We start from the raw sequence: 21,334 nt of genomic DNA on the forward strand, positions 1-21,334 counted from the left end.
AGACTCCACCATTCAGGTGCTTCTCCCTCCACCGTCCCTACAGTCTGCTCCTCCGGGGGCCGAGGATGGGAGCACGGAGGTCAGAGCTCCATGTGCATGCGACCATCGCCGGCTCCCACTTACACAAAAAAAAAACAACTGTCTAACTGTCACATTTCAAACATGCTGCATTCATACCTACTATAGATCCCCAGGCTGCCGGATATACATGCACTGTTGGTAGAGCTTGAGGACAGGTTTGGCCGCCCCTGAAATATATTTTATTAATTTAAGCTGTCTCTCTGCTTTGTTACTATACAGTGTTTGCTGTTTGATAGATGCATCACACTTATCTACACAGTGGGACAGCCCTGAAACATGGTGTTTGTCTCCTATGAAGTGCATGATACATTATGACCCTGATTCTGGTTCACTCGCAAAAGCAAATTCTCTCTCTAATGCAGGGTTGTCTAACTGACCTTCTCCTTCAGGGAGACAATGCTCTGTTCCTGGACTTCCCTGGTAATGTATGATTGCCATCACCTGAGAGCCGGCGTTAGGTAATTGATAAGAAAGGTGTCACCACAGGTGATGGCAATCATACATTACCAGGGAAGTCCAGGGAGAGGATCAGGTAGGCAACCTTGCTCTAATGGACAAAACCAATGTGAACTGCAGGTGGGGCAGATGTAACATATGCAGACAGAGTTAGATTTGGGTAAGTTATTTTTTTCTGTGCAGTGTAAATACTGTATTTTTACCCTGCAATATATCTATCAATTTGAACTTTGAAGTACAAACCTCACCCAAACCATAACTCCCAACATGACCCTCTCCAGGAGGGACACAATGCTCTGTTTCTGGACTTCCATCTTAAGTTATGATTGCCATCACCTGCGTTGAGCAGGTTAAGTGATCAGAAAGGCCACAGGGGATGGTAATCCTAGATTAAGGGGGTAGTCCAGGAACAGAGAATTGTATCCCTCCTGGAGAGGGTCATGTTGGGAGGTATACCCAAATCTTACTCTCTCTGCATGTTACATCTGCCCCACCTGCAGTGCAGCATGGTTTTGTCCATATGAGAGAGAATTTGCTTTTGCGAGTGAACCAGAATCAGGCATGCCTCCCAACATGACCCTCTCCAGGTTGGGACACTCTGCTCTGCCTCTGGACTTTCCTCTTAATTTAGAATTGCCATCACCTGCGGTGAAACACCTTTCTTATTAGTTAACCTGTTCAAAAACAGGTGATGGCAATCATGCATTAAGAGGGAAGACCAGAAGCAGAGCATTGTGTCCCTCCTGGCATGGGTCATGTTGGAGGTATGATCAGGGCATATACTCCACTCATGTACTGAATAAAGTACATATTACGTATGAATTATTAACCTATTAGTTTCCTACTTTGTTCTGCCACCTTATTCTGTCTCTGGATTGCAGCTGCGGTCTCCGCGGTGACGCTGCGCAGTAACACATCAGTATTGCTCTGGGAGGGAGAGGATTCTGTGTCTCTGCATTGCTCCGCCCAAGGCTCAGCCGTCACATTCTCCTGGCGACTGAATGGAGAACTATTGGGTGGGACCCAGCATCCATCATATACCATTACACAGAGCGGCTCTCCCCCTAACTCCAATCTCACCATCAGCCCTGTCTCCAGGAAGGACAGTGGACAATTCACTTGTACAGGATCTAACTTGGCAAACAATGAGACCAGTCCTGCAGTGACATTGGACCTGGCTTGTGAGTATTGCTGTGTGCTGTAAAACATTTCAATGGCTGTTGTGTTTGACAGTGGTAATTTAGGATACATTAGTGATATTTGGTGTATTAGGAAAATTGCATGAGCTACAACTCTGAGTTTAACCTCAGAATTTAGTTGTTGAGTCACTATTTTGACCTGGGCCCTGATTCCAGACATTATAACAGCAGCAATGATAGTGATATGGTGCCCATACACTAGGCGGGATACGGTCATTGGGTCAACATCACTAGGTCGACAGGCAGCAAGGTCGACAACCCCATGTCCACCTTTTGACTGTCAATATTGCCCATGTCGACCTAATGCTTGTGTTGACCTAATGTCCTGTCGACCTTGACCCATGTTGACCTTGACCCATGTTGACCTAGACCCATGTCAACCTTGCTGCCTGTCCACCTAGTAGTGTTGACCCAATGCTTGTCGACCTAGTTGGTGTAGGCGATATTGCATACAATGCTTTGATATCTACCACATCTGTGCGATGAATGAAAGGATTGTATGCATGTCGAATTGTTCACCCGACGCAATGTGCGGGCCCGCCGTCGAATGTCGCGTCGATAGATCTTATATTCTGCACATAATATCTGTCAAATTGCATGAGCGATCACATGCGGAATGGGTTCAGGGAGCGGAAGGCAGGAGCACCGGCGGCGGCCGTCGCTGTAGCCTAGTGCTGTGAAGGTTTATTAACAGTTTAAAACAGTTAGTGCAATTGGGAGGATTCACTTGCGCTAAAAAACTTTGAAAAAGCAGCTGAATAGGTATAATAAATGTGCATTGTAGAGAATGAGCGCTAAACGAAATTGTTAGATGGGAGAGAATTAAGAATAGCGGAGAAAGCGGCAGGAAAAAGCAAAAAGCACCTGTAAGGGAAAAACTTGTTAGTGTATGTTTACGTTCCTTTATAGGAGTGTTAGCGATGTCCGTGGCAGTGGCGTAACTATAAATTTTGCTCCCCCCTGCCAAAAAGTGTGTGGCGCCCCCCCCCCCCCCCCCCCCCAGGCCGCCCTAACATGCCCATCCTGTACACAGTAGCCAATAGCCGGCTCTGTGTACAGTCAATTGAATCAGTGGGGGGGATTTGTCATCTCTTCCATGGCCCCATCCAAGCAGCGACTGACTCGCATCCAGTGCTCAGTTAGTGGACAGCGGCAAGCAGCAGCATGTCATAAAATATCTTTAACCCCTTCCTGACGCAGCATGTTTTTGCCTTCCTGACAGAGCCCTTTTTTTCAAATCTGACATGTATCACTTAAGTGGGGATAACTTTTTTTTGCTTTTACTTATCCCAGTGATTTTGAGACTGTTTTCTCGTGACACATTGTACTTCAAGTTAGTGGTAAATTTGGGTCGATACAGTCTGTGTTTTTTTGTGAAAAATACCAAAATGTCGTAAAAAAATGGAAAATTTAGCAATTTTCAAAATGTTAAATTTTCTGCTTGTGAGACAAATAATCATACCACTCAAAATAGTTAATAACTAACATAGACCATATGTCTTCTTTATGTTTTCATCATTATTTCAACCTCCTTTTAATTTTTTTGGACACTAGGAGGCTTAAAATATGAATAGCAAATTCTCAAATTTTCAAGAAAATTTCAAACACTGATTTTTTTAGGGACCAGTTCAGTTCTGATGTGACTTTGAGGGACTTGTATGTGAGACACCCCCATAAATGATGCCATTTCAAAAACTGCACCCCTCACAGTATTCAAAACAGCATTTTGAAAGTTTGTTAACCCTTTAGGTGTTTCACAGGAATTAAAACAAAGTGTAGGTGAAATTTCAAAATTTCATTTTTTTTGCAGGTTTTCAATTTTAATACATTTTTCTAAGGAACACATTAGATTTTACTAGAGAAATGTGACTAAAAATTGATTCCCCCAATTCTTTTGTTTTCATAAATATCCTATATGTGGCCCTAGTGTGCACGTTGACCAAACCGCAGGCTTCATAATAGAAGGAGCACCTACTTGATTTTGGAGCCTCCTTTTTATGAGATTATTTTTTAGGCACCATGTAGGTTTCTAGGCACCATAAGATGCTAAAAGTTAGGAACCCCCCCACAAGTGACCCCATTTTGCAAACTACACCCCTCAGGGAATTCATCTAGGGGTAAAGTGTACATTTCAAACCCCCAGGGGTTTCACCAATTTTGATACAACTGGGCTGTGCAAATGAAAAATTAAATTTTTTACACAAAAATGCAGTTCTGGCTCAAAATTTTTCATTTTCACAAGGAATGAAGGAGACAAAGCACCCCAAAATCTGTGCCCCAATTTCTCCCGAGTACGGCAATGCCTCACATGTGACCAAAAAATACCATTTGGGTGCATGGCAGGACTCAGAAGGGAAGGAGTGATATTTGGATTTTGCAGCACAGATTCTGGTGGAATGTTGGTGGGTGCTATGTCGCATTAGCAAGACCCCCGAAGCACCAATACAGTGGAACCCCCCCACAAGTGACCCCATTTTGCAAACTACACCCCTCAGGGAATTCAACTAGGGGTATAGTGTACATTTCAAACCCCCAGGGGTTTCACCAATTTTGATACAACTGGGCTGTGCAAATGAAAAATTTAATTTTTTACACAAAAATGCAGTTCTGGCTCAAAATTTTTCATTTTCACAAGGAATGAAGGAGACAAAGCACCCCAAAATCTGTGCCCCAATTTCTCCCGAGTACGGCAATGCCTCACATGTAACCAAAAAATACCATTTGGGTGCATGGCAGGACTCAGAAGGGAAGGAGTGATATTTGGATTTTGCAGCACAGATTCTGGTGGAATGTTGGTGGGTGCTATGTCGCATTAGCAAGACCCCCGAAGCACCAATACAGTGGAACCCCCCCACAAGTGACCCCATTTTGCAAACTACACCCCTCAGGGAATTCAACTAGGGGTATAGTGTACATTTCAAACCCCCAGGGGTTTCACCAATTTTGTATACAACTGGGCTGTGCAAATGAAAAATTAAATTTTTTACACAAAAATGCAGTTCTGGCTCAAAATTTTTCATTTTCACAAGGAATGAAGGAGACAAAGCACCCCAAAATCTGTGCCCCAATTTCTCCCGAGTACGGCAATGCCTCACATGTGACCAAAAAATACCATTTGGGTGCATGGCAGGACTCAGAAGGGAAGGAGTGATATATGGATTTTGCAGCACAGATTCTGGTGGAATGTTGGTGGGTGCTATGTCGCATTAGCAAGACCCCCGAAGCACCAATACAGTGAAACCCCCCCACAAGTGACCCCATTTTGCAAACTACACCCCTCAGGGAATTCAACTAGGGGTATAGTGTACATTTCAAACCCCCAGGGGTTTCACCAATTTTGATACAACTGGGCTGTGCAAATGAAAAATTTAATTTTTTTACACAAAAATGCAGTTCTGGCTCAAAATTTTTCATTTTCATAAGGTATGAAGGAGAAAAAGCACCCCAAAATCTGTGCCCCAATTTCTCCCGAGTATGGCAATGCCTCATATGTGACCAAAAAATACCAGTTGGGTGCATGGCAGGACTCAGAAGGGAAGGAGTGATTTTTGGATTTTGCAGCTCAGATTCTGGTGGAATGAATGGTGGGTGCTATGTGGCATTAGCAAGACCCCCGAAGCACGGTGAAATGATGAACCTAATAATCCATAGATGTGTGGTATATTTTAAAACACTCCTTTATACATAGGCCGGGTTTGTCGGGGCAAGTTTCACAGTGGAAAATAGTATCCTTTCTTATTCCCTTTTTATAGCAAACTTTGCACCTTTTTTGTGTCCTGCCCTTTTTTGCAGTGGAGGGGATTTCGTTAGGAAAATGCTTCCCTGGTACAATACGGGGGCCAGTACTAGAAGTACTGGGGCCCTCTGCCTGCTGGTTCCTCAATATAAGGCCCTTTATGACTTCCTCTTGAAAGTGCATAAATGTCCCCCTCTGGCTGGTAGAACGGAATAGCACGTAAGCGTTATACAGTGCCATCTGGATGATATACACGGCCAGCTTCTTGTACCAGATTTTTGTTTTCCGCAGGGCACTGTACGGCTTCAGTACCTGATCTGAAAGATCCACTCCGCCCATGTACTTATTGTAATCTAGGATACAATTAGGTTTTGAGGTGTGGGTACTGGTACCTCGTACAGGGACGGAGGTGGTACTGTCTCCATGAATTGTTGTCAGTATAAGGACATCCCTCTTGTCCTTATATTTGACCAACAACATATTTTCGGTGGATTGTGCCCTGCTTTCACCCCTTCTCAGTACTTGGGCAATGTGCGTTTTTGGGAGGCCTCTTTGGTTCTTGCGCACAGTACCGCAAGCTGCTGTACCTCTTGAACCAAGGGCCTTAAACAGGGGGATGCTAGTGTAAAAGTTATCTGCTCTACGGGGGCGTCTTTGAGGGGGTCCCTCATCACTAGAGGAGGAAGAGGAGGTTAAGACGAATCCTTCAAATTCCCCGCTTGCATCACTGGCTGTGTCAGAGTCAGAGGCAAGCATGGCATATGCCTCCTCCGCTGAATACATTCTTCTGGATGACTGGGATGACATTTGGGATGACATTTTTATTTTTGTGTTTCTGTAAGTGTAATGTTTCAACACGTGTATAGTGTAGGGGGGGTACAAACTTTATTTCAACACGGGGGGTATGTAGTGTGTAGTGTGTATGTAGTGCAGAAAAAAAATACTTTATACAGGAATTTGATCCCAATAAAAAAAAAAAAAATTAGGTCAACCCTGTGCCGAAAATGCTGATCAGTGATGTACGTCACTGATCAGCGCTCAGCGGCCACAGGACACCCACAAAAGCAACGTGGGTGTAAAAACAATTTAAAAAAAATAAACCACAGCACTCTCCAAAAAAAAAAAAATTTAAAAAAACTGCAGAAAAAAAATTATATCAACCCTGTGCCAAAAATGCTGTTCAGTGATGTACGTCACTGATCAGCGCTCAGCGGCCACAGGACACCCACAAAAGCAACGTGGGTGTAAAAACAAAACCCCACTGCACTCTCCAAAAAAAAAAAACTGCAGATCAGTGATGCAGTGATGCAACACTGATTAGCAGTGAGGGGCAGCAGGCACACAACTGTGGGTGCAACCTGACAGGGTATATATAAAAAAAAAAAACCTGCACCCCCAAAAAGTTGCTGATCAGTTAATTTATACTGATCAGCACAAAAGGGGGGGCAGCAGTCAGTTGCACAGGCAGCACAACCTTTGGTGCAACTGACAGGTATATATATTAAAAAAAACCTGCACCCCCAAAAAGTTGCTGATCAGCACAGATATACTGATCAGCACAAAAGGGGGGGCAGCAGACACAAAATATAGCACTCTCTGTCACTATCTCTCACTATCTCTCACTATCTCTCACTATCTGTCACTATCTGTCACTCTATGACACTGCAGCAGCAGCACACAGGAAGTCACAAGATCCAGTAAGCATCCAGCTGCTGGCAGCACGCTACCAGCGGTGATCAGGTAAGTATCAGGCAAGGATCAGGTCAGTATCACGACAGATTGGCACGGTGACCGCTCTGCACGCAATTCCAGACCGGAATAGCGTCTGCAGCGCAGTCACCGTTAGTTTAAATCACGCGCCATGTCTGTGATTGGTCCGTCGGTCCGACGGACCAATCACAGCCTTGGGGGCAGGTGGGGTGAGGAGTGGTCATCACCGGTGACCCCCTCACGCCCCCTCACACCCGGCGGTGATTGATCCCTGTGTTACCGAGCGTCTGATTCGCGTCTGATTCGCCGGTAACACAGGAAAACGCTGCGATTGGCTGTTCACATTGAACAGCCAATCGCAGCGATCGCCGACGGGGGGGAGGCATCGCCGCCCCCCCTGGGCATGCTGGGACATGTCTGCTGTCAGGGACAGCAGACATCGTCCCTCTGTCACCGCGTCCCTAGACGCAGTGACAGTTTAAAGTCATGACGTATATATACGTCATGTGTCGGGAAGTACATCCCGGCCATGACGTATATATACGTCAAATGTCGGGAAGGGGTTAAAAAGTGCGCTTGACGCATGAAACGCGTTGATCCTGCTGACCGTGGAGGAGAGAAGAACCTGACCGCCTCACCCTGTTACCCAGATCAAGCCCAGTGACATCTTCATCCAGCAGCTCTGACACGCGCCGAAGGAGTGAAAGTGACGGAGCGGAGTGGCTTTTACAACTACCGCCGTCAGCTCCCACACCGCACACAGAGCCTGGATAGAGGTAGGGACAGTGTCAGGACTCCCCACGGACATCGCTAACACTCCTATAAAGGAGCGTAAACATACACTAACAAGTTTTCCCTTACAGGTGCTTTTTTCTGCCGCTTTCTCCGCTATTCTTAATTCTCTCCCATCTAACAATTCATCCCACTCACTACTGCACATGATAGCCGGTCACCAACCTATATTCTTCTTTCACATTGTATTTTTTACTCGGGCGGCGGAGTAAAGCAGTGAGGTGAAGGAGAGCTCTCTCAGCCAGTCAGAGGGCTGCCCAGTGTTTTAAACTGTTGTTTTTCAAATTCTGCCCCCGCCGCTGCCCCCCTCCACCCGCCAGCTCTCCTTCACTTCACTGCTTTACTCCGCCGCCCGAGTAAAAAATACAATGTGAAAGAAGAATATAGGTTGGTGACCGGCTATCATGTGCAGTAGTGAGTGGGATGAGGATTTTACATTTAAGTACTTGTACATGTCTGACCAACCAGACCACACATTCCCATTATCACCGTACCCGCTCGGGGGATGCGGTCATTTGGTCTACAGCAGCAGTTCTCAACTGTGAGTCCTGACCCCAAAGTGGGTCCCAGCCTTCTCAGCATGGGGTCGTGACTCCATGTTGCTGACCATCAGGCTGATGACTTTTCTAATCTTTGTCAGTGATTCAAGGAGCCTGAAAGATCTGTTGAATTGTCTGTTATTTTAGCCTCCTCCCATCACTCTGTGCCTCCACAATGCTGCCATGTATGTACTGTCTGCTGACTACACATGTGATGTGATGGGTTATGGTATATTAGACTCCTCCCATCAATCTGTGCTTCCATAATGCTGCCATGTATGTGCTGTCTGCTGACTACACGTGTGATGTGATGGGTTATGGTATATTAGACTCCTCCCATCACTCTGTGCCTCCACAATGCTGCCATGTATGTGCTGTCTGCTGACTACACATGTGATGTGATGGGTTATGGTATATTAGACTCCTCCCATCACTCTGTGCCTCCACAATGCTGCCATGTATGTGCTGTCTGCTGATTACACATGTGATGTGATGGGTTATGGTATATTAGACTCCTCCCATCACTCTGTGCCTCCATAATGCTGCCATGTATGTGCTGTCTGCTGACTACACATGTGATGTGATGGGTTATGGTATATTAGACTCCTCCCATCACTCTGTGCCTCCACAATGCTGCCATGTATGTGCTGTCTGCTGACTACACGTGTGATGTGATGGGTTATGGTATATCAGACTCCTCCCATCACTCTGTGCCTCCACAATGCTGCCATGTATGTGTTGTCTGCTGACTACACATGTGATGTGATGGGTTATGGTATATTAGACTCCTCCCATCACTCTGTGCCTCCACAATGCTGCCATGTATGTGCTGTCTGCTGACTACACGTGTGATGTGATGGGTTATGGTATATCAGACTCCTCCCATCACTCTGTGCCTCCACAATGCTGCCATGTATGTGCTGTCTGCTGACTACACGTGTGATGTGATGGGTTATGGTATATTAGACTCCTCCCATCACTCTGTGCCTCCACAATGCTGCCATGTATGTGCTGTCTGCTGACTACACGTGTGATGTGATGGGTTATGGTATATTAGACTCCTCCCATCACTCTGTGCCTCCACAATGCTGCCATGTATGTGCTGTCTGCTGACTACACGTGTGATGTGATGGGTTATGGTATATCAGACTCCTCCCATCACTCTGTGCCTCCACAATGCTGCCATGTATGTGCTGTCTGCTGACTACACGTGTGATGTGATGGGTTATGGTATATCAGACTCCTCCCATCACTCTGTGCCTCCACAATGCTGCCATGTATGTGCTGTCTGCTGACTACACATGTGACGTGATGACCTTCTGCAGTAACTTGGTGGGGTCCCGTAATACTTTTTATTGTCTAATGGGGTCCCAGAGCAAAATAGTTTGAGGACCCCTGGTCTACAGCATGATGGTCGACAGCCATTAGGTCGACACCATTAGGTTGACATGGGAAAAGCTCGACATGGGTCTAGGTCGAAAGGTCATTAGTTCAACAGTCAAAAGGTCAACATGGGGTTTTTCAATGTTTTTTGAGCCGATATGTGCCAAGAGGCGGTATTTCATGCCCTTCCATCAACTAGTGCCGAGCCGTGCACTTTAAACTGTGTCCATGTTGACTGTGTTGACATTCATGTAAAAAAACTGTGAAAAACCCCATGTCGACCTTTTGACTGTCGACCTAGACATTGTCGAACTAATGACCTGTCAAACTAATGACCTTTTGACCTACTGTATAACCATGTCGACCTAGACCCTTGTCGACCTTTTCCCATGTCGACCCAATGGTGTGGACCTAATGAGTGTCGACCATCATGCTGTAGACCAAATGATCCCAACCCCCGCTCGGTATACCGTATAACCCATGTTATACAGAGTATCACACATACACCGTTGAATGGACAGTAATAAATGTATAGTATCAGACAAATAGATTATAATCAACAGATGACTTGTACCACTGCTAATCTGGATTATACATCCAGTGGGCCCGATTCAGACCTGTTCCCACAGCTGTGAATTCGTATGGTGGCCGATTATCGACAGACTGCACATACATAGGCGAATCTAGGGGGTAGTCCAGGGGTGCACCGGACCACCCATTTTGTAGCTAAGGGCCAGGGCTTTCCAACGAGCCCAGCCCTGTGTCTCTAGCCCCCTGGGAACCGGAGATACTGCCAGACAAACCTGGAACGTTTTCCCTATAGGATAACATGGGACCCGCTAATTCCGACCCCCACCCTGTTCAACGGCTGCCAGTTCCCCCTACGGCAGCACTGAAGCTCAAGGTTGATCTCAGTCTAACCCAAATCGCTAGGCCTTCAATCTGATACCAGGCTGGATCCATATGGGTTAATTGGTTCCAGGGATATTGAGGTTAAACCGTGTTTTTTTTTTTTCATTTCTTAAATGTAATTTCATGACTGTTGTTTGAGGGCAGATTTCTCTGGAACCAAACAGCCCAGTTTCACAGGACCAAAATCATTCGAAGCCAACTCAAAAGTTCTTCAATATGATACTGGTCTCATGTCAATGGGTCAGTTAATTCCGAAGATATAGCTGGTTGGTTAAAGGGGGGTAGGGAGAGGGGAGTGATTGTCTCTCCCATCCTGGGACCATATTCCTGGGTAAATCCCTGCATTTTCTGTTGTGAAAGTGGTATTATTTCAAACAGCCGTGACCTGCAGTGCTCTGAATACAGCCGGGCAGCCCCCTGCTCTCTGCCCAGCTGTCAATGACTGTCACCCCTGCAGCTTCCGCTCCAATTTTCTCCCCGCTTTCACCTCAACCCGCCCCCCCTTTAATCATGAGGTGCCGGCGCCTGGCGTGTTTCCCCGACATCACGCACAACAACAGCGCGCACAATATTTCAAATGTCCACTCGGCTAGAGGGGACACCAGGAGGGGAGTGTGAGCGTGCTCTGCACTGCGCTGCACTCTGCTCCTCTCCCAATAGAAGCAGCTGCACCGCTCTCCATCTCTCCCTGCAGCAGCAGCGAAGGCTCATATAAAAATTTACAGGTTGTGGCACTTTTGGGGGCATTGCTTAAGGGACGCTACAAGTGGCGGTATGTGGGGGCATTACGCATAATGTGTGGCTTAATGTATAATGGGCATTACGGTGTTCAGCATCATGTGTAAGGGGCATTATGTGTGCAGTATCATGTGTAATGGGTACTTTCCCTAGTGCATGATGCCTGCCAGGATTCACCTCCTGCATCTTTTTCTGATCGCTTGTAGTTCACCCTCTCTACCATGACACGTATTGAGGACAGCAGATATCATCAAGAGCAGTTACTGTATGTCCAAACTATGGCCCTCCAGCTGTTGTGAAACTACACGTCCCATCATGCCTTGCCACAGTTTTACTATTAGGGAATGCTAAAACTATGGCAAGGCATGCTGGGATGTGTAGTTTCAAAACAGCTGGAGGGCCGCAGGTTGGACATGCGCTCAATTAGTAATAATAATGTACAATGCGCACCCCTGAGCCCGGGCACAGATATCTAATAATGCAGAAGGTCAAATAATCATATTTAAATCTCAGTATACTAATTACTCTCCTTCATTTCTTCTCGCAGGGCGCCCAGCAGAGGGCATTCAATGTCTCGCACAACCTTACAATCAGAGTCTCCAGCTCACCTGCTCCTGGCCGGGAGGGGAACCTCCAGCCAACGTGACCATGATATTTAGTAACACAATAGAGACCAATCGAAACCAAGTGAGCAGGAACTTGACTTTAGAGAGTAATCTCCAAGGATCTAATCTGACCTGCCTGGGGGATCAGATGGGGAGAACCAACAGCTGTATGCTGCTGTTTGGTGAGATAAGCTTGGATATCATAATAATAAGCTGTATTGTGAATCTGTTACTGCACATTTATATAACTGTTCCATCACCGATGGCTGTGATGTCATAGTCCAAGATGTTAGAGTGATGTCACCCATTGTTCTATTCAATATTCTTATCCAAATTTTAACTAAACCTCCAAATGTATATGATCTATGGAGGTAACGTACATTATAGTGTAATATAGGGGTAATAACAGGTCGCTGTAGATGGGATACGTTCATTAGGTTGACATGCATTGGGTCGACTACTAAAGGTTGACAGGGCTCAGGGACTGCACCAATAGGACAAGGTTCCTATAAAATAAACTTTACTTTCGGGTCCCTAAACATCCCCTTAATAATTTTGCTTTATGTTCATAGTGAACAGATCTCACCAGTCTGTAACTGAATATTAATTCACGTATACAGCCTAGGGATGGCCATCGACCATCGATGATTTCAAATGATTTATGGCCGATGTCGAATACTTTTACCACTGATGGGAGGAGAACCAGATGGTTTCCCTCCATCGATGGCACAGCAAAACTGATGCTCTGCTTTTGTTTTTTCAAAGTGCCGGGACACGGAGTATAGCTCCGCCCCCCAACACCCATGAAGCCTCGCCCCCATGTTTTTATTGGCCCACAGGCCAATCAGTCAAACAAAATGGATGACAATCGATAAATATAAAGGTAAAAATATTGATCGCCATTCATTGCATAGTTTCACACTATCGATGGCCAGTTGCACTATTGCCATCGATGGCAGCCATCCATGGCAATGGCAATGATGGCCATCCCTAATACAGCCGTTTGAAGATTGTGGATTACAGGACCTAGTATCCGACCAATTGTCAGCCACAAACAGTCAGGATGTTACACTCACATTTTGCCACTTACCTGTCTGTGAACATAACCGAGATGTTTTTAAAATGATCTTATAAAATAAAATAAAAAAAAAAAAAAACCATGAGTGCCCCATCACGTAGAGTCTACTCCTTCTCGACACAGTTTATGGCTAAGGTGGACAGGGTTGGAAGGTCGAAAGTCAAAAGGCTGACCTGAGTTTTTTATGTTTTTTCGAGCCGACATTTTAATAAAAAATTTGAAAAATGTTGACGGTCAACCTTCCCATTGTTAACCTAATGCTTGTGTCGACCTTAGCCATGTTGACTAATTTCATGTGTCAACCTTCAGTGGTTGACCCAACGCATGTCATGACCCATACTCCTGTAGACAGCGGAAGCTCCTCCCACATGTTTGGGCCAAGATGAAGCTACAGGTAGAACTGAACATTGATGGTCAGGATGAGGGAACGCTATGAAGTGACTTAGCCTAGTTCTTCTGATTGTATTCCATCAGATCCCCCAAAGGCTCCAGGACATAACAATAATACAAACACTGCAGTGGAAGAGGGGCAGCCGGCAGTAATGACAGTGACTCTGACAGCTGGACCCCAGTCCCGAACCAGCGCTCCTACACCGAAGGTCCTCCCTGCTAAGTTCTTCTGGTACGTTGCAAATCACACTCCTGTACCAAATGGAGGTAAATTCATAGTGATCTCTACTGACTACACATCCAGACTCCGGATCTCTGATGTGACTGTAGGAGAAAGTGGGAAATACGAATGCAGAGCCAACAATTTTATTGGGAACGCCACCTTCATCTTTACACTCAATGTGACAGCAAAGGGTAAGTGATATTATTTATATAACTGAAAGTCCACCAGTACCATGTATTTATTGTAAATAGTATACAGCCTAGATTTATATAGTAACATCTGAAATTCAAACTTAGAGGGAGATTTACTAAGCCATGGACAGTGAGAAAGTGAAGAGAGAGGATCTCATTGGTTAGTAGTTTATCTAACTGCCATGCCACAAGCTGTGTTTGAGAAATGACAGTTGGGAGCTGGTTGGGACTTTATCTCCATCAAATACGTTCTGCCCCCATACACTAATGCAAAGGTATCACCTCTCATGCAATACCCCGCCAACTCACCCGGTAGCAGGATAGCATATGATACACCGGATGCGGTCCTTTTGCATACAATGTATTGTACGCCATCCCAGTCATGGCTGCAGGATCTGACCATTCCTAAACTCTTACATTTGTGAGGCTGCAGTGAATACAATGTGTCACAGGTAAGTGTAATAATGTAACAACTTCCTCTCCAGTCTTATCTGTAATAGGTATCACTGCTGCTTTATCAAGGCAAAGTCCAAGCAAGAGCGATCTGTGGGGTTTTCCTCCTGTGCAATAACAATTTGCACATAGTATACAGTGTTAGTGCCAGGATACAAGGCAATCACTGTATGAGATCTGTATAGTGAGGATAGGCTAGGGAGAAAGGCGCTACCAGCGGTGTAAAGAGTGGGCGGGGCAGCTGCACTGGGCGGAAGAGCCTGGGGGCGGTGACAGCTGTATCTGTCCTCAACTGCATGCCAGCCCCTCCCCTATAAAACTCAATTGAACATCGTTTCTGTTATCTTTTAAAGTAAAATCAAAAGAAAATTCCTGATGTACAGTTCTATTATTTATCCTGTAGCTGCTCCTGGTGGACTGAATGGCGGGGAGATAGCCGGTATCGTGATAGGCGTGCTCGCTGGGGTGGCTATCGTTACACTCATTGTGTTCTTCATAGTAAAGAAAAGTATGTACTTATGGCTTATTTATAATATACTGTATTTATATTTATAATATACCTTATTTCTTCATGCTTATACGAACATAGATGTAATATATAATAATAATTTTATTTATGTAGCGCTTTTCTCCCATAGGGCTCAAAGTCACTTAAAATACAATAAAAGGCATTAGAAAAGCATTAGAATTGCATGAAGTTGGAAAACAGAGAGAATTAATGACTTAACGTAGAGAGCACAATAAGCATACTGCTGGGTTGGTGCAGACATTTTGGGTAATAACTTCTATGGGTTATATATTCCAACCATAAAAGGTACCAGGTGCGGCAGCCATCTTGGGCGCACAACGTAGGATTACCTTGGGACAAATAGGTCACGCCCAGAAGAGATAACATAAAATGGGTGGTTTCAGCGCCCTAGTGCTAGTGTCCCATCGAGTCCATATGTTTCTCATCCTATCCGCAGGCATACCAAATAAGGCAGCCATTTTGGGCGCACTACCATGGTTATGCTGTAGGAGATAAGCCACACATGGACGTAATGCACATACAGTATGGAACTACTGATCTGTATAATAGTATGATAAACCCTGCATTAATAGAGCCACAAGTAGTACATTCTCTGTGTACACTCTAGCACCCTGCAGCTCCCAAAACCCAGCCCCTCCCCCCAGTCAGGGTGCCGCTCTCCTCCACAGTGCCTCCATCACTGCCCGGCCTGCAACTCAGTGCTGAGATACAGGCCAAGGAGCACCATACTTGCCTACTTTTGTAAACTAGTTTCAGGGAGATTATAGTTGGTAATAGAAACGGCAGCATTGACAGTGTTGTGTCGCTTATTGGAAGTCTAAGTGATCACCACTGACATCCAGATTTCGCACACCGGTATCTGACAGTTTGAGGATTATTTGGAGTGCCATTCTTCTTTGTGTATGTACAGAGAGAGAGAGAGAGATCTATACAATTCATACAGTTCCACAATTCTTTTTATAAATATTTATAATTTGCTTTTTTCTAGATGTCCCCCCAAATATTCCTGTTTATGAGAATACAAATATTCCATCAGGACCCATTTATGAAAATATACTGAGAAGAGCAAAGGTACATTGTGTGCAGTGTGGGTGTAATATAGAGATAATCATTTATATTTGTGGGGTTTTGTGGTTTGTGTTTTAAAACTGAAACTGTTTGTAATTTAAGGTGGGCTACAAACATTTAAACCACATTCACCTAAAGTGTTCTGGCTCAGGGCTATGCTGCACTGGGACCCTCTTGGTAGCCCAGTGCACAGATACCAGGGTCCATATATTAAATGTAATTGTGACACAGGGATGAACTCTGGGAGGCAATAGAGTAATCCGCCGCCGGGCTCCTGCTCCCAAGGGGGCACCTCTCCTCCCCTGCTAGTTTCAAAAACTAATAAACCAGTTAATAGAAAGCCATTGATATCCTTCTGTAACTGATTTCTGAAATATATATGTGTTCTTTCTCTCTCTCACTCTCTCTCTCTCTCTCTCTCGATATATATATGTGTGTGTGTGTGTGTGTGTGTGTGTGTATAAAACACATATATTTCAGAACAGACACGTACACTATTATATTATATAAGGTGGGGGGGGGGGTACCAATATATATCTTGCCTCTGTGACAAACTTACGCCACTGAATTGTGATATCACAGGGGTCAGAATACATTGGTTTATCAGTGTATTCTTGAACTTGTAACATATCATACACTACAAGATAACTCTACTTCAGAAATGAAATAATGGGTAGAACGTCATATAAAAGATTAATAGCGATGTCTATGTATTGATAAAAATGTTCTGCTTGCCCCTCAGAAATTACTTATAATTGACCTCTTTATTAAGATACAGTATGTAATATTTACCACTTTGTTAAAAAAAATATCATTAACATTATATAAGCATCGGCCAAGTACAGTTAGAACATTTCAATTTAATTTAATTACGCTCAGCAAGTACAGTACGCCTCTCTGAGTCCTGAATGTAGATAACTATGATGACGAATGGCCGCCTTTTCTGGATGCACCTGATTTATTTATTTATGTATTTCAATTTTTCAGTTTTCTGATTGGCTAACTACAGTATGTCTGTACTCCTCCTACTGATTTGTTAACCTGTACTGGCCACTCACTCAGTTATTATTCTCATTGTTGTTTCTGTAGCGGTATGATTCATTAATATTGATACTTTTATGTTTTGCTTGCAAAAAATGTTTATTATGTCTTATACAGACGGAGGGAACAGATTCTGCAAATCAAAATCCACATTATGAGGTATGAAAAAAATACATCTACTGGGATGATGCTGATAATATACTGTAGGTGCAAGATGCTAAATAATATATATATATATATATATATATATATATATATATATATATATATATATATATATATATATAGATATAGATATATATTTCGAGATTCCGCACTCCCAGCCAGCTTTGAAAAAATGTGGGGTGCTCCTTTAAGGCGACACAGATGTGTCCCAAATATAGAGCAGGGTAGGATTGTTTAGATCCAATAAGGGCACTCACCAGCGTCTCATCATGTAGAATTTATTGGTACATTACCAGTCACAGAAAGGATGTAGGTCTACGTTTCGGCCACCAGGTGGCCTTTCTCAAGACACACAACAATTGACGTCTTCACAGCATGAGGGTCAGGACCCTCATGCTGTGAAGACGTCAATTGTTGTGTGTCTTGAGAAAGGCCACCTGGTGGCCGAAACGTAGACCTACATCCTTTCTGTGACTGGTAATGTACCAATAAATTCTACATGATGAGACGCTGGTGAGTGCCCTTATTGGATCTAAACAATCCTACCCTGCTCTAGATATAGATATAGATATAGATATATAGATAGATAGATAGATAGATATAATCGAAAAAAGAAGAGAAGTAGTAGTCCTTTCAACGTCCAAAATCAGAGTACTACAGTATTGAGGCCCTTATTCTGATCGGTGCGGCCGGATCCGAATATGCGGCCAGGACCGTGCGTGCGAAACCCCGCCTTCCATACGGATCGCCAACTCCGTCCGTACGCGGTAAGAAGCTGGCCGAACGGACCGCACGTGTATTTTTCACGGAATACGCCTCCTCCATCTCAGGGAACCTCCCCCATCATTCGATGGTCGCAGACCATCGAATGCAGGACCGTGTGCTCCACCAGCTCCCGCAACCTCAGACCACACGGACATTTTTCCGTACAAAAGCAGGGATCTGGCCGGGCAGCTGACATCCGGCGATGTCATATGTCCGCCCCCTACACGTGCGTCACGACTGCATTACCATACGCACGCCCAGCGTTTGCATGGGAACGCCCATGAAACGCGGGGCGTATGCATATGGTAATGAGCCCAAATAGCCCTTCACGCCCCTCTCCACCCCCTGTTCGTAGTCACAACACATATATCCAGCACTTAAATCGGTACTTGTTTCCTATCTGGGCGCCCGCTAAGTTAATTGCGCACCATGCTATTCTCCGTAGAGAAATCTGATCGCATCGCATCGTTCAATATCGTGTGTGTGTACGATGCGATGCGATCCGATTCGATTTCCCATAGGAAACAATGTTAAATGGATCAATTTACCCAAATCAGCATAGGGAAGAATGGTAAATGGGCCAGAAACCCCCAAAAAACCCACAGAGCAGTGGAATGTCCCCCCAAAAGTAGTTGACGCCACCCCGCCATCAACGTGAACCCGAAGCGTGGCGAGCGCAGCGAGCCCGCGAGGGGCGGCGGTACGCGTCCTCCAAACCTTTTCATGCCCTACTATCCACTAGGGCGTGGAGTGAGAATAGAATAGTGTGGCGAGCGCAGCGAGCCACCGAGCCCGAAGCGTGGCGAGGGGACGCGGATACCTTCACAGGTAAACTCGTCCCTTCGCGGGCTTCCCAGGTGTCCGCGTCGCCATGGACACCTGGGAAGCCCGCGAGGGGACGCGTATAACTGTGAAGGTATCCGCGTCCCCTCGCGGGGCTCGCTGCGCTCGCCACGCTTCGGGCTCGGTGGCTCGCTGCGCTCGCCACGCTATTCTATTCTCGCTCCACGCCCTAGTGGATAGTAGGGCATGAAAAGGTCGGAGGACGCGTACCGCCGCCCCTCGCAAGCTCGCTGCGCTCGCCACGCTTCGGGTTCACGTTGATGGCGGGGTGGCGTCAACTACTTTTGGGGGGACATTTCAATGTTCAGGGGTGTTTTTGGCCCATTTACTATTGTTCCTATGATAATTTGGCTAAATTGAGCCATTTCACATTGTTTCCTATAGGAAATCGAATCGGATCGCATCGCATCGTTCAATATGGTGTATGTGTACGATGCGATGCGATCCGATTTCATTACGGTGCCGTACGTAGAAAACCTGGGCGCCCAGATAGGAAACAAGTACCCTTTAATCTTATTATTTCCTTTCACAAACACCCAGATTCGTGGGGTCGGTCAATCTACAAGAAAACATAGGGGCCTCCTTAGTGCAGTACCCAAAGCAAATTTTTATTGTTTAAAATGCTTTTAAGAACAAAAAAAGCGACCTCAATTCTATTTGTTCTTCAAAGTCTTTTAAACAATAAAAACTTGCTTTGGGTATTGCACTATGGAGTGCTCCTATGTTTTCTTGTAGATGTATACACACAAACACACACACACATTTTTATCATGAACAAGCTGTTGCATAGTGTAGGCAACAAACTTCTGACCATGGTTTCAGTATATCATTGCTGAACACTTGAATATTTATTTATTATTATAAGTTTCTTATATAGCGCACACATATACCACAGCTTTACAGAGTATATTTGAACATTCACGTCAGTCCCTGCCCCAGTGGTGCTTACTGGAGCTTAGTGGGAGCTAATTAGCCTACCAGTATATTTTTGGATTGGGAGAGGAAACCGGAGTACCCGGAGGAAACCCACACAAGCACAGGGAGAATATACAAACTCAGCACAGTTAGAGCCACAGTGGGAATCGAACCCATGACCGCAGCGTTGTTAGGCAGTAACACTAACCATTACACTGTCCGTGCTGATCAAAAAATAATATTTAAATAACCAAATAGCAGTATTTTAATAGCCCATAATGTTAAATATTTAATAACAAATTGTACACATCAGTCACATAACCTCTCACTGCTGTTTATGATCTGTGTTTATTTGTATGTAATTACTGTTTCTGTTTTATCTGCAGACTGTAATACACACGGACAGAAACATATACAGCAACATGATCAATGTTCCCTCAAGATAACAAGGGCAGCAGTATGTACCGAATATTCTCCTGTCACTTTCTGGTGACCTTATGAGCTTCCCCAAATCCCCGGAAGGTCATGTTTTTGAGGAATTATCCAATTAAATATGGGTGGCATCTCTGAAAACTTTGTTAAATTAATTAGTTATAAACAACTTTTAAAAAACAGACAGTGGGCAGGATTCAATGAGGCAGATTTGCCATGTTCTATGGCGATTTTGTGCTATTTTCGTGCTGTAAGGCGATTTTTTGACTAAAAAGGTGAATCACCCTACAGTATTCAATGACCAGATGGCGAATACATTTCAAGGTTATTATCGCCATGCTTCACCGAGTAGCAATCGCTATCTTTTTATGGTGAAGTGGAATGTGAACTTTTAAATTAAAGTTTTTTGTTTTTTTACATTTGGTGTAAAAAAATCATGAATTTTATTCTGAGGAGGGGCATGCTATTTTTATTCATGTGCTTACAGCACATGAATATATATTTAATAAAAAAAAAATATCGGGAGCCGAGCCGCTCATTAGATATTTATATATTCACTGCACCCGATCATTACATATGCATGATCGGGTGCAGTGAATACCTGCTCCCCTGCTGGCTCTCCCGGGGAGCAGCCTGTGCTGCCTGGCTCCCGGGGAGCCCACCTCCCCCCCACAAACGTTCTGGGGCAGGCAGCGAGACTTCCATCTCCCTGCCTGCCGCCGTCCTCAGGCTCCCTGCGGCGTCCGCCGCAGGAGCTCAAATTCGAGGTCAGGGGCAGCGAGCCCCTGCCTCATTGAATACCGGGGACAGCGAGGCTCCGGAACACGGCGGGCAGTGGCGACTGTGCAGCGAATCCTAAACAGGATTCGCTGCACGTCGTCAATATCTACATTGAATACTGCCCAGTGAGGTAATATCCGTTGTATAAACAACAATATATAATTATAAAGCATTCTAATACTTTATGGGGGAATTCAATTAGACCTGTTCATTTCACAGGTGTGATAAAGGGAGGTATTCTCAGGCTTTATCACGCAGGACTAATCATTTATCGCCATTTTTCTGTGTTTGGAAGATAATGTGCTGAATC

At 44.9% G+C, this 21,334-nt stretch overlaps 1 protein-coding gene across 1 annotated transcript in view; it reads left to right on the forward strand.

Annotated features, from left to right (window-relative positions):
- LOC146041499 (cell adhesion molecule CEACAM1-like) overlaps nt 1-20,516 on the forward strand; it is a 42,658-nt gene extending 22,142 nt beyond the window's left edge. The window contains exons 5-11 of the mRNA XM_083161467.1: nt 1,419-1,718; nt 12,094-12,333; nt 13,704-14,033; nt 14,890-14,994; nt 16,004-16,086; nt 17,242-17,283; nt 20,199-20,516. Coding sequence (XP_083017593.1) covers nt 1,419-1,718; nt 12,094-12,333; nt 13,704-14,033; nt 14,890-14,994; nt 16,004-16,086; nt 17,242-17,283; nt 20,199-20,258 — 1,160 coding nt within the window. The 3' untranslated portion in view covers nt 20,259-20,516. The remainder of the gene's footprint in view (nt 1-1,418; nt 1,719-12,093; nt 12,334-13,703; nt 14,034-14,889; nt 14,995-16,003; nt 16,087-17,241; nt 17,284-20,198) is intronic.
- Nucleotides 20,517-21,334: the final 818 nt, after the last annotated feature.

This window comes from Crinia signifera, chromosome 19 (genome assembly GCF_055691185.1).
Source record: "Crinia signifera chromosome 19, ASM5569118v1, whole genome shotgun sequence".
Taxonomy (NCBI): Eukaryota; Metazoa; Chordata; class Amphibia; order Anura; family Myobatrachidae; genus Crinia; species Crinia signifera.